The sequence below is a fragment of the Chanodichthys erythropterus genome, chromosome 9, assembly GCF_024489055.1.
Source record: "Chanodichthys erythropterus isolate Z2021 chromosome 9, ASM2448905v1, whole genome shotgun sequence".
Lineage (NCBI taxonomy): Eukaryota > Metazoa > Chordata > Actinopteri > Cypriniformes > Xenocyprididae > Chanodichthys > Chanodichthys erythropterus.
Genome location: NC_090229.1, coordinates 11,052,118 through 11,066,587, shown reverse-complemented (window position 1 = coordinate 11,066,587; position 14,470 = coordinate 11,052,118). Strand labels below are relative to the sequence as shown.

The 14,470-nt window shown below is 36.0% G+C and overlaps 1 protein-coding gene across 1 annotated transcript; it reads left to right on the top strand.

The window, feature by feature from the left end:
* The first annotated feature begins 4,028 nt into the window (after positions 1-4,028).
* On the top strand, positions 4,029-12,903 carry si:dkey-6n6.1 (uncharacterized protein LOC100170811 homolog). Its single transcript, XM_067393566.1, has 10 exons — positions 4,029-4,248; positions 5,535-5,666; positions 6,185-6,348; positions 6,596-7,127; positions 8,543-8,658; positions 9,315-9,447; positions 9,661-9,818; positions 9,952-10,091; positions 10,277-10,603; positions 12,243-12,903. Exons 1-10 carry the CDS (start codon positions 4,095-4,097, stop codon positions 12,421-12,423), a joined length of 2,037 nt encoding a protein of 678 aa, XP_067249667.1. The 5' UTR covers positions 4,029-4,094; the 3' UTR covers positions 12,424-12,903.
* The last annotated feature ends 1,567 nt before the right edge of the window (positions 12,904-14,470 follow it).

The following is a 14,470-nucleotide window of genomic DNA, read 5'->3' as shown; positions in this document are numbered from 1 at the left end:
TAGGCTCAATTTCATTTAATAAATGTACCTCAACAAAACAGTGAAATAGTAACCATAATTTCCAACAAAATTGCTAGTAATAGACATTTTTATATGTGTAACTTTCAATGGCATTTTCCCCCTAAGCTGTGTATCATCTCCATACTAAGGCGACTCGACTTACAGTCATGCTTTTTACTGCTTTTGTGTGACTGAGCAACAAGATTTAACCAGACACTAACAAAGAGATCCATTACAGATACAGATAGATAGAGAAAGAGAGGGGGGAACAGCAAAAATATTGGTTAAATGACACTTGCTGTAATCTGCACCACAATCTTAGGGTCAAATCTCCCTCTGAGCACTAAAAATATACAGACAGTAATCACTGTTGTTAGAGAGGACTGAGAAGTATCTAGTAGTAGGCAGATTTTTAATGAGTCAAGAAAAGCAAACTGTTCCAAACACACAGCTAGAGAAGAGAGAAACAAGAGATACACTTCTTTAAGTCTATATCTATCTATCTATCTATCTATCTATCTATCTATCTATCTATCTATCTATCTATCTATCTATCTATCTATCTATCTATCTATCTATCTATCTATCTATCAATCATCTGTCTGTTTGTCCATCTGTGTTTGTCTGTCTATCTATCTATCTAATCTGTCTGTCTATCTAATCTGTCTGTCTGTCTCTGTATCTATCTATCTGTCTGTCTGTCTCTCTGTATCTATCTATCTATCTATCTATCTGTCTATCTATCTATCTACCCTATCTCTCACCGTTGGTCACGTTCTAAATGTTTTTCATTCTCTAGTGTGTGTTCTCTAAACAGTCTGGGTGGTATTTATCATGTTCGTGACAGGCTTGGCTCCAGGCATGTGTGTGGACGGATGGGGAATTCTAGGAAAAAAGTAAACACTGATTCTCAAGTTGTCATGAAGAAAATGAACACACTAGACTGTTTGCTGTCTGAGGTCGGCTTAGTTCAATTGTATATCAAACCATATTTTTGGAAGTGTCTTCATACACGGACTCATTCCAGAAATGGACCATAGATGAAAGATGTTGCTAAAACGATTTTGGTGTTATTTGTTTGAGACATTTATATCTGGCATAATCTGTTTTTTGGTCAGTCAGCAGATGTACGAGGTAAACCCGTCCACAGGAAGATGTGGGTGGCGTGTTTACCTGTTTAAAATGATTGTTTGTCTTCGTGAATATTCACAGTTTTTATTTTTGAATGAAAGACAGGAAGCTCAGGGCATGTCTAGTGAGGGGGTATTACATCCAATTGCTTAATCATTTTCTGTGTGGGAGGAAAAAACAAAGAAAGGCTATAACAAACTGGGGTGTAGGAGATGCAAACAGAATTGAGCAGAACTAATGGACTTATTTGTCCCAGCTTGCTCTAAACACATTTATATAATCATAACAGGCTTACACTTGTGTGCTAATGTTGTGTTAGCTAACCACATATTATGGTCCGTATTCTGAAAAGCCTTTATTCTGATAAAAGTGGTTTAAATTCAGGTTATTCCAGTATTCCTGTACACATGGCAATTAACATATTCAGAATAAACATGTAGTCTTTTCCTGTTTTTTCTTCTTGAAATAATGTAAATCGTGCTATTTATGATGATGCGCTTTTGGTAATTTCATTAATTCTCATTCATGGCATACAAAAGAGCAATAAATTGCACCATGCAACTAGTTACAATGCTTTAACACAGCTGTATATTGATTAATGTTCATAAAAAAATTATTTACCAATCCAAATAAGTTTCTTCAAATCATGTTTTATAGAACCCAAACTAAAATGAATATTTTATGTTAAGTGGATATTCTGAATAAGGCGTTAACATAAGAATTACCTAATACAGGCGTATACCATCTGTTTTATTTGGATTATTAGAATTTGTTTGGAACATTTGCTTAATTGGGTTATTTCAATCAGGATATTACATTAGTATGAGTTATACATAAATTCAGATTAATTGTTTTAATGAAATTATTAGTTTTATTGAGCAAGGAATCATTAAAATGATCAAAAGTGACAGTAATGACTTTTAGATTGTTACAAAATATTCATATTTTAAATAAATGCTATTGTTTTGAACTTCTCAGAATCCTGAAAAAATGTATCTCAGTTTCCATAAAAATACTAAGCAGCACAACTGTTTATAATAATAAGAAATGCTATTAAAGGTGCAATGTGTAAAATGTGCGAGGATCTATTGACAGAAATGCAATATAATATACAAAACTATGTTTTCAGTGGTGTATAAAGATATAATGAACTGTTATGTTTCTGACATGTTTCTACAGCAGCCATAAACGGACAAACACTCTACAGAGCGTGTTTCATCACTATGTTGTTGTTCTTCTAAATCGTTTGTGTTTTTAAAGGCAGCTTGCATCGTCACTACGTTGAATAAGCACGAAGAAGTAGTAGTAGTAATAGTAGTAGTAGTAGTCGTCTGGTTTATTAGAAGTAGAGACCATTCTTTGTTAGAAGTAAGAAGAAACCTCATTGCTTTACTGGCTAACACACTCTCTGCTGTCTCAGACGACGACATCTTTGACTTGTGTCGGCCAGACGGCCACCATAGCTTCTCTATTTTGCATCGAAAGGGAGGGATGAGCCGCTGTTGGTTGCAGTTCTCAACCAATCCCTAGATGTCACTAAAATCTACACACTGCACCTTTAAAACTACATTTCATGACAAAAGCAGTAGTATTTTATAAAATTATGTGTTTTCTCTTGCACAATTGATGCTTGCTGGTTGGTGCGAGATGCATTCTGGGATACCTGGCTGTCTCAAGTTCGCACAAGTCACTTAAGCTGCATCCGAAATCGCGTACTGTTGAATAGGTACTACATTTGAATTTAAATTTACTTCAAGACTGTTGAAAAAGTACGTTCTATATAGTACGAATGCGTGTAGAATGAACAAATTTGGTCGTACTACATCTACCATGTTATTACTGTTATTAGTCACATGATCTACCAGTGTCAGTTACATCCCTTCAACTCCTGTGGCCTCATGGGATAGTAAAGTGTTCATCATATGCGCACTTCAGAATCTCGCTGGAATTAGTAAGTCATCCGAGTACTTTTCGCCTACTGTTTTTCGAATACTATGAATTCAGACATACTACTCTGTTCGCATACTGTTTTTCACATACTATATAGTAGAGAAGTATTCGATTTCAGACGCAGCATTACTGATGCATCCTCGATAAAAGGGGCGGAGCAAGAACATGCCTGGGGATTTGAACTGTACTTCAACAGCTAAGTAATCTGAGATCAGGTCCAAAACCAAAAGGATTTAGATTATAGTCAAAGCAGCAGTACAAACTATGCAGAGAAAGTGGAATGTTACTTAATGAAGTGGTTGTCATAGCAACAAAGCTTGTATGCAGTGAGATGGCCACACTGGACAGAAAGAGGCTGCATGGTCAAGCAAGGTTGCAAAAGGCAAAGGAACTTGAAGAATTTCTCAGCAGTGTGGTGCCGTTGGCCCTTCGACAAACAAAGCTACCTTTCATATCAACGGCTCGCTACGCTTCTGTTTTCTCTGCTCTTCCATCAAACTTGTACTAACAGTGAAGCACAAACAATAATGAGCATGTTAAGAGAGACTTAAATTTATGTTTTATTCATCAACACAAATCTGAAATCCCACACACTGAAAGTGCATCCGTTGACGTCAGAACATTAAATCGTGTCAAAGATAAGATATTTTTTTCCTCTCAAGGACTCTAATAGTTTTGTTTGGCTCTGGGGACCGATGGGCGTTTGTTGAGAGGGAAAGGAGAGGCGGTTGGTGGGTCTTCAGGGCAAATGAAAGAGGCGCTTTGTTGAAGCTGTTTTCTTTTTCTTTTTTCCCTCTCACTCCCCTGCTTCCGTTCCATTCCTTCCTCCTCACTCTCTGCTCTCACCTTTGCATTTCTTTTTCTTTTTTTTCTTGGAGGGATGGGTGATGGGTTGAACATGATTTCCAGAAGCAGAGAATATAACTGGCCTTTCAGAAGGTGCAGCCCTCAGAGTCATTGAGACAGCTGTCTCAGGCAGATCATACCTGAACTGACTCTAGCATACATTCACAATGTACAAGCCGTTAGCTTTGTGTTTTTGCCTGTGTTTAGTGATTTTAGTGGCTGAGGGAAAACGAGAAAAGGGAAGAGGAGAGAGACAGAGGAGCTCCAGGCGCTTCTTGTCCGCTGAGGATGCGCTTGAGTATGACAACCTTTTCCTTCCAGGTGAGCAATGCTTATAGCATTTAATCAAAGTAAAAGAAATAAAATTAAAAGAACATGTGTTTTCCTAATATTGCAATTTTATATTAATATTTATATTTATATTTATTGTCGAAAAATAAGTGGTCATTTAATTTAAGCAAAAAAATAGTTTTTTTCCTCATTTATATTTGTATTTATTGCACAAATGTATTTGTCATAGAATAGGTTATACTGATTTATGATGACTTAAGATGAATAGACTTAAAAATTTATGAATGTCATTGCATTACATAACAAAACATCAAACCAAGTGGAATTTATTTGACAAATAACACAAACCTACTTTTCAAGCAAAACAATTTACAACCTTATATTATATTATATTATATTATATTATATTATATTATATTATATTATATTATATTATATTATATTATATTATATTATATTATATTATATTATATTATATTATATCATATTATATCATATTATATCATATTATATTATATTATTATACGTCTTATCTAATGCAATGATATTTATGCATTTTAAGTGTCCAATCTTTTTTTTACAGTCTATGGTCCAATTACTTGTGCTTTTATATTATATTATATTTCTTATCTAATGCAATGATGTTTATACATTTTAAGTGTCCAATTACTTGTGCTTTTATATTATAATATATTATATTATATTATACTTCTTATCTAATGCAATGACGTTTATGCATTTTAAGTGTCCAATTGTGCTTTTATATTATATTATATTATATTATATTATATTATATTATATTATATTATATTATTACAGTCAAACCAAAGTTCATTCAGACACCTTGAATATTTCATTCATTAAAATGTCAGTGTAAAATTTCATTATAGTTAAAAAAAAATGGTAATAAAATATGACAAGATCTCAGAGTTAAACTGTGTCAAAAAAAAAAAATCTTAATTATGTCAGATAACACTTTAACAAAACATGATCAGGTCATGTGTCTGAATAATTTTTGGTTCCAAATTTTTATCAATTTTACTGGTAGTTCACTGTATGAAGAATGTTTGGGTATAATATGCCACAGTTTACTTTATTTTGCAATCCTCACTTACATAAATGAACTATAGTGTCCTGCACCCATTATTAAAAATTTATCAAAAATATCAAAAATGTCTGAATAATTTTTGGTTTGACTATATTATATTATATTATTCTATACTTCTTATGACATGTATGCATTTTAAGTGTCCAGTTACTTGTTTGAGCCGCTGTGTGTTGATTTCTGAAATTCTGTGTGTGTGGATACATGCCAGGGCGTAGCAGCCAGTGCTTGGTGAATGGGATTTCTCTGTTTGAGGGGGCTGTCTGGTCTCCAGAACCGTGCAGAGTGTGCCAGTGTAAAGGTGGAGCAGCGAGCTGCCGAACCATCCCCTGCCCGGCCAGAGGTTTGGGAACCACCATAATGCTCTCCCACAGCATTCACATGAAATCAGTCAAGTACATGCACCATTAAAGTGACAACATCACGCTTTAATACTTGTATCTACATTCTTTATTTTCTTGATATTATCAATGTTGAAAACAGTTGTGCTGCAAAATATTTTTCTGGAAACTGAGATACAGTTTTTCAGGATTCTTTGATGAATTGAATGTTCAAAATAACAGCATTTATTTATTTTAAAATTCCTTTTTCATTTAACCTTACTGATCCCAAAAGTTTGAACGGTAGTATGTGTTCCATTCTTCTTTTTTGATAGTTTTTTTGGGGTTCCATTGAAATAGTAATTGGATTAGCAATTTATAGTAATAGCTAAAGAAAATGGTGGGAATCCCTGTGGTGATGCACTTTGGGAATTATGTAAAACATTGGCTCTTAGTGTGGTGCAGTGCTGGGAAAGGTTCCATAAGGGAGTGGGATGCTTGGTGGTGGGTACTGAATTTCTGTTTGCCTCACCATGTCTAGCTTCACCCACCCTGAAGTCTGTGGCCAGTAAAACCAATCCAACATCTGTGGGCAAAACAAGCTTGAAAAACAGACTGACAGGAAATGGAAAACCACCTGTGGGGACAGAGGTTCTGGAGGTGAAGCCAAAGAAGAACAAGATGGTGATCACCCCAGCGAAAGAAGTATGTGGATGTGCATGAGAAAATACTTCATATACTTGAATTTTTTTTTCTTCCCTCATTATTGTACCTGTTTGCCTTTTGATATGTATGTGCTGGTCTTAGCTGTCTTAGGCTTATCTTGTGCTCAGCTGTTTTAACAAATAAAAGGTACCTAAAACCAGCAAACTAGACCAGCTAAGAATAGCAAAACAGCCTAGGTTATGTGACCTCTTTAAATTGTTCTTAAACATTTATGTTGTTTATTCAGCCACCCTCAAATGTCCCTAAGAAGCAAGTAAAGAAAAACCAGGAGGTGAGTCTGAATCCTGGAAAACCACCTAAGACTCCTGTAATACCCACAGAGCCTCAGTTTGTGAGACCTATCCATTTTGATAATGATGACCACGATGATGACGACTATCTAGAGGACGACAGTGACAGCGATGATGATGACGATGATAACAGCAGTATTTCAGTGTTCAGATCTGCTGTCCGCCCTGTAGCAATCGATAGACGAGTAATGCCACCCACATTTAAACCGGCTGCGCCACGAGCAGAACCGGCATTTGCTCTTCCGACAAGAAGATCTGTGATCCTGCCTGCTGGAAGGCCACTGCCAGCCCCCAGTGGGCGACCGGCGGATCGAGATATTGGCCGTCCAGTCTTCCGCACCTCTGTTCATATGGAGTCTCTTCCAGCCGGCTGCTTGCTTTCAGAGTCTCTTATTGCTTGTGGAAACACTCGCCTTACCCAAATGCCCATCATCAGAGATCCAGGGGTCAGAAGTCTCTTTCTAGCAGGTGAGGTGAGAGCAGTTCACCTTGCTCATGAGGGCTAATAGTACACTACAAAAATATTTTTTTGATTAACATCCTTAAAGGATAAGTTAAATATACTTACTTTTACATCGTATATTTTTAAAGATTTTATATATATATATATATATATATATAATATAAAAATATATAAAATATATATATATAAATTAGTTATATTCTTTAAAAAAAAAAAAAAAAAATATATATATATATATATATATATATATATATATATATATATATATATATAACTAACAGTACTGGTGATTACCAAAATCATTTTTTTATGTTTCTGTAATGGTTAATCCACACCATTATGTGTAAGTTCTTTAGTCACAATAGTGTTCTTAATGCTTAAATAGCTAGAGATAGATCACACAAAAGTTTCATCAAAAGCAAATCTTTGGGACAACTAGAACAACTAGAAACTATTTGGAAGTCAACAACAACAGAGACTGTGGAAAAGTACATAAAAACAATGGCAGCAAAAATGCAAGCTATTATAAAGGCCAATGGAGGCCATACAAAATAAAAATAAAATATATATATATATATAGTAAAAAAAATAATATATATATATATAATTAGTTTTAAACAAGTTTTTAGACAGATTCCTAAAATATTTGTGATTTCTCTTTATTATGACAGGTGGTCTAATAAATTTGTTAAGCACTATATATATATAATATACTGCTATTTGATCAAAAATACAATAAATACAATAATGTTGTAAAATATTAATACAACTTAAAACAACTGTTTTCTATTTTAAATATTTCTTCGATGTCACATGATCCTTCAGAAATCAGAAATCACTGCTCAAGAAACATTTCTTATTATTATCAGTGTTAAAAACAGTTGTGCTGCTTAATATTTGCATCCTAGCTGAATATAAGAAAGTCTTTAAAGAAATTGTTTACTGGCCCCAAACTCTATACTATAGTGTAGTATAAAATACATATAATAAAAACATATTTGTCACATTGTGAGATATGAAGATGTGACATTTAAAATCAAATTGTGAAATGTAAAGTCACAATTATTAGATGTGAAGTCAAAATTGTGGAATATTAAGTTGCAATAGTGTTTTTTGTTTTCTTCTAATATTATTATATTACTTTTTGGAAACTATATAAAACTCACTAAATTGTTTTAGATTTATGCAAAACATTACATTTTTATTTGGTTGTGCAAATGACAGTGAAACAAAATTGTATCTTTAAAATGGGGTCTAGAGTCTGAAAATAGGGGTCTAGTGTGAAAAGGTGTTATTGGAATTTGACAGATGTTCTTGGCAGGCTCTTACTGTTTGTCCATCAGAGGATTTGTAGAAGTATAAACAGAGCTGACCGTGATGAGGGGTGGAAAATTACTCATGACTTCCTGGTGTTTTGCAGATAACAAAATAAGCAAGATCCCAGCACATGCTCTAGCAGGTCTTCCCAACTTGGAGTGGCTCGACCTCAGCAAGAACAAGCTGGATGATTTCTCTTTGGGACCGGCTGTGTTTCAGGTGAGTCAAGAAATCCTTATTAGCAAGTGTACTGAAACACCTGCATCAACATCTCATTCCGTCTGTTTTCTTAAAGATTATATATATATATATATATATATATATATATATATATACACACACAGTATATTCTAAGTAGTATAAATCTGCAAATATGGATACTGCTTTGTGATCTGTTATCTGTTACAGTGGTGAGTTATCAGGCCTTATGGTGCCGCACAGTGCATACTTGATATTTAGCAAGTAGCTGACGTGTTTTCGCAAGATGTCGGGTCTGACATCATCGAGACAATTCTCACCAGGTTGCTGCAGTGAACATAGGAAATTTCAGCCAATAGATATTACCCCCTAAAAAGAAAGGCAATCATTTTTTACCTTTTTCTCACACGTGTGCCATTTCTACTGGGCGCCAAGCACAGGATCTACAGGTGGCATGTATATGACACAGAGCAGAACAGTGTTTTTTTTTCCCACATGTTCATCGTACCTCAGTGTTTACCTGTGCTTGGCATGATCGGGAAATGTCTGTTCCCCATGCCAGATGAACTCTGAATATCTGTGTTGTGTAACTTTTGCTTCTGTGACTTGCAGAAAGCTTTGAAATATTTCCAGTCTGGTTTTGACAGTGTCATGAGTATCTTCTCGGCCTGTTGCAGAACTTGACGAAGCTCAGGAGGTTGAACCTTGATGGAAACAACTTCACTAAAGTGCCGGCTCTCCCTCCCTCACTGGTGGAGCTGAAGATCAACGATAATAAACTCAGTGGTCTCACTCCCTACAGCTTTAAGGGTAAACACACAACCACAGTGTCCGTATGAACTCACTATTCAACACTCAAGTCTAGTAAAAGATCTGTTTTTCATGTTAGGGGTTAATCTGGGCATTTTAAAATTACTTTTATCAACTTGCCAGTTAGTCTCTTTATTAAAGAATACGGGGAAATACTGACAAACTAAAGTAATTGCTATTTTTGGAGTAATCTAATGTTATTTGTTTCCTCAGGTCTGTCACAGCTGCTGACACTGGAGTTAGAGGATAATTATTTCCATGATGGAAATGTCTCTCCTCTGGCCTTCAAACCTCTGAAGAGGCTGATTTACCTCAGGCTGGATGACAATAAGTTCAGAGCTATTCCCTCTGGTCTGCCTGCTTCAGTACAGGTCAGCCACATTTTGTGTTCCAAAAGCACTAAAGTTGCAGTACATATACAGAGTATACTATATACAGAGTGTTTATACAATGCAGAACTGGAGTGCAATTGATAAGTGTGTTGTTGATTTGTTATTTCTTCAGGAGCTGCATCTGTCTGACAACAAGATAGAGGTGGTACATTCAGGGCTCCTCAACAAGACCATCAATCTCAGAGTCCTGGACCTCAGCCAAAACCGAATCCGAGAAGACCGCATTCATCCAAGAGCATGGATACACTTGCTGTGAGTTCAGATCTTTCTCACACTCTCTCTGCTGTTAGGTGCCATCTTGTGGACAGTTACTGTAATGCATACAAACAAGTTCAGGACCTCTTGTTGGATTGAGTTGGAGCAGTTACATTTTGTATAAAACTAATAATTATATTTCAAGCCTAATTAGAGTATTTCAAAAATGTCTTCATCCACAGAAAACTGGAGTATTTGGACCTTTCCCACAATAAGCTGGTTCACGTTCCCTCTTTCTTGCCGGTTGGTCTGCGTCAACTCATCCTGCATCATAACCAAATTGAGCGCATTCCTGGCTATGTGTTTGGCCACCTGCGGCCTGGTCTGGACTCGCTACAGCTGTCTTACAACCGTCTGCGTGAAGACGGGATAAATGAAGTGTCCTTCGTGGGTCTGTACAACTCACTGACTGAACTTCTGTTGGACCATAATCAGCTCAGATCAATCCCACGAGGCATCCTTCAGTTAAAGACTCTGCAGCACCTGAGACTGAACCACAACTACATCAGGTTAGTGATCTATCTATCTATCTATCTATCTATCTATCTATCTATCTATCTATCTATCTATCTATCTATCTATCTATCTATCTATCTATCTATCTATCTGTCTTTCCGTCTGTCGTCTCTATCTATCTATCTATCTATCTATCTATCTATCTATCTATCTATCTATCTATCTATCTGTCTTTCCGTCTGTCGTCTCTATCTATCTATCTATCTATCTATCTATCTCTTTGTCTGTCTGTCTGTCTATCATCTATCTGTCTATCTGTCGTCTCTATCTATCTATCTATCTATCTATCTATCTGTCTTTCCGTCTGTCGTCTCTATCTATCTATCTATCTATCTCTTTGTCTGTCTGTCTGTCTATCATCTATCTGTCTATCTGTCGTCTCTATCTATCTATCTATCTATATCTATCTATCTATCTATCTCTTTGTCTGTCTGTCTGTCTATCATCTATCTGTCTATCTGTCTGTCTGTCGTCTCTATCTATCTATCTCTTTGTCTGTCTGTCTGTCTATCATCTATCTGTCTATCTATCTATCTATCTATCTATCTATCTATCTATCTATCTATCTATCTATCTCTTTGTCTGTCTGTCTGTCTGTCTATCTGTCTGTCGTCTCTATCTATCTATCTATCTCTTTGTCTGTCTGCCTATCATCTATCTGTCTATCTGTCTGTCTGTCTGTCTTCTCTATCTATCTATCTATCTATCTCTCTTTGTCTGTCTGTCTGCCATCTATATCTATCTATCTGTCTGTCTTTCCGTCTGTCGTCTCTATCTATCTATCTATCTCTTTGTCTGTCTGTCTGTCTATCATCTATCTGTCTGTCGTCTCTATCTATCTATCTATCTATCTATCTATCTATCTATCTATCTATCTATCTATCTATCTATCTATCTATCTATCTATCTCTTTGTCTGTCTGTCTATCATCTATCTGTCTATCTGTCTGTCTGTCGTCTCTATCTATCTATCTCTCTTTGTCTGTCTGTCTGTCTGCCATCTATATCTATCTATCTGTCTGTCGTCTATATCTATCTATCTATCTATCTATCTATCTGTCTGTCTGTCTGTCTATCATTCATCAGTCTGTCTGTCTGCCATCTATATCTATCTATCTGTCTGTCGTCTATATCTATCTATCTATCTGTCTGTCTGTCTGTCTGTCTGTCTGTCCTTTGTCTGTCTGTCTATCATTCATCAGTCTGTCTGTCTGTCGTCTGTCTATGTTTGTCTATCATCTATCTCTATCTATCTATGTCTGTCTGTCTGTCTGTCATTCATCTATCTATTTATCTATCTATCTATCTATCTATCATTCTATCTATTGTTCTTGGCCTTAAAACTTTAAAATTTCAACCTTTTAAAACTATTTTAAACTTTCAGACTTAGGCCAACATCAGATTTTGTCTATGTACAAACTTTACTATATGGTTTACTCTTCATTTACATGGGAAAAAAAGCTATGCTGCTTAGTAAGTTTACACATATGCATTTATTTTGTCCACTTATAGGAGTAAACTAGAATATAGGTAGCCTCAAATCTAACAAGCATGAACTAAAAACCACAAAACTCCATTGGGTTCTTAAACATCACAATGGACAGTGTTTTTGAATCTGATCTTCTTCCTATAGCTACATCACTATGAACTCACTGTGTGACACTTCGGCCCGTGAGGACTCCCTGCTGGTGTCTGTTCACCTGGAGTACAACCTGATCGACCGCCGCCTCATTCCACCCACAGCCTTCACCTGCATCAAAACCTACCAGAGCGTCCTCCTGCGGCCCCAGAGATACGAAGAGCACCAGAAATGAAAGCCTTACAGAGCGTACTCTTTCAAGTTTACACAGCATCATAATTCAGAGATTTAAGATGCAGTTCCCTTTTTACACGAGGCATTTCATTTGGTCTTAGTTGTTTGGGGCCACACATGCACATGCATTTTTTTGTGCCTTACTGCACCTAAAATCTACTGCAGACATTTGTTGTTTGACTTAAGCATTGACTGTGTTTATGCTTTAACAGATTTATAGTGATCTGTTATTACACAGATTTACATGATGCTAAATGTCCATCTTTTCTATTGCAGCTGGCATCATATTTTTGTGTATGTCTGTAATAGTTGCTTTTCATTATCATATCTAATGTCTGTCTTTTTGGTTTGTTTAACACCTGTATGTCTGCCATTTACAATTTCTTATAAATCAAACTTACACATGCAAGTTTTTTTTAGGTATATGCAATAGTTATTTTTTAATTATATATATCAACTTAATACATTATTTATTTCTTGATTGAACTGCATTGTATAACATTTTTATTTTAATACCGTTTTAACATGGTTTTCAGTAGCAACAGGTTTTTAATTTTACTGTGTTGTCTGTACTTTTGTATTTTCTCTGTTACAAACTACAATAAAGTTGAGAGGTGACAGAATTTATATAGGATCAAAAATACTTATTTTTCTTCCTTTTTATTATAATATTATGAGCACGTCTCTGGTGAAAATGAGGCACTGGTATCCTGCATTTCTGTTGAAGGAGTTGATTATTCTCACCATCTGGTGTGTGTTCTCTGCTCAGTGCTGAATTTCTCATTTGTCCACTAGGGGGCGGCAGTAAACGTAAATCTTAAAATTATTTATCTTTAACCTTGAACTGAAACAGCATGTTACTGAAAAATCTTTGATTAATCTTAAGATAATTATTGCAATGTATTGACAGCCCTCCTTTCTTGATTCTTTGGCTTCTTTTCATTGGTGGAGAAAAATAAATCGACTAGTTTCTTGCTTATTGAACTGTTGCATAATAGCAGTATCACTCTTGCTTTGTTAGGACATTGCTTTGTTCTAACAGAAGCAGCACAGAGCATCAACCCAGTGCTGAGTTGCACTTTCATCATTCTGTATTATGACACTGTAGACACTGGGCAGTGGCACTCTCTGGTTGCTCTATTTCTATCCAGAGAAACTCTTCTCTTAAAGTGGTAACTCACTGCCACAAGTGCTTCTTTTTCTACTTCACAGCAGGCCTCTGTCCCAGATTTATTTTCTTTGGGCCCTTCCTACATTGATTCCCTGCTGACGTATATATTTCTGTGACTACTCTTCATTTCCAGGGCGTGGGCCATGTCCTAAACCATGAAGAAAAACTTCCTTATATTAAAAGAGCATATCCTGGAGTAACATCAGTTTTAGTGGGAAAACCTGGAAGTCTGTGGCAAGATGTATTCATTGTGGCTCTTAGCATGTCAAACAGCAGAGCCACATCAATGTAAATATAACATGTATTTTAACCCCTTAAAGGTGCAATGTGTACAATTTGGGAGGATCTATTGGCAGAAATGCAATATAATATACATAACTATGTTTTCAGTGGTATATAAAGACCTTACATAATGAACTGTTATGTTTTTATTATCTTACAATGAGCCGTTTCTATCTACATACACCGCGGGTCCCCTTCCACATCAAGTCATAATTTTGCGCCGGCATCTTTTAGAAGTAGTAATAGTAGTTGTTGTCTGGTTTATTAGAAGCATTGTTTGTTAGAAGAAATGAGAAACCTCAGTGCTTGACTGGCTAATGTACTCTCTGCTGTCTCAGACGACGACATCTTTGACTTGTGTCGGCCAGACGGCCACCGTAGCTTTTTTAATTTTGCTTCGAAAGGGAGGGTGAGCTGCCGTTGGTTGCAGTTCTCAACCTCACCGCTAGATGGCGCTAAAATGTACACACGACACCTTTAACTGTCACCGTCCGAGAAGGGTATAGACCTTTTTCACAAGAATCGGAAATCACGTGACGCAGGGTAAAGTTAGTTCCGCTATGCGTCTACGGCTATTACATTGATATGCTCTTTT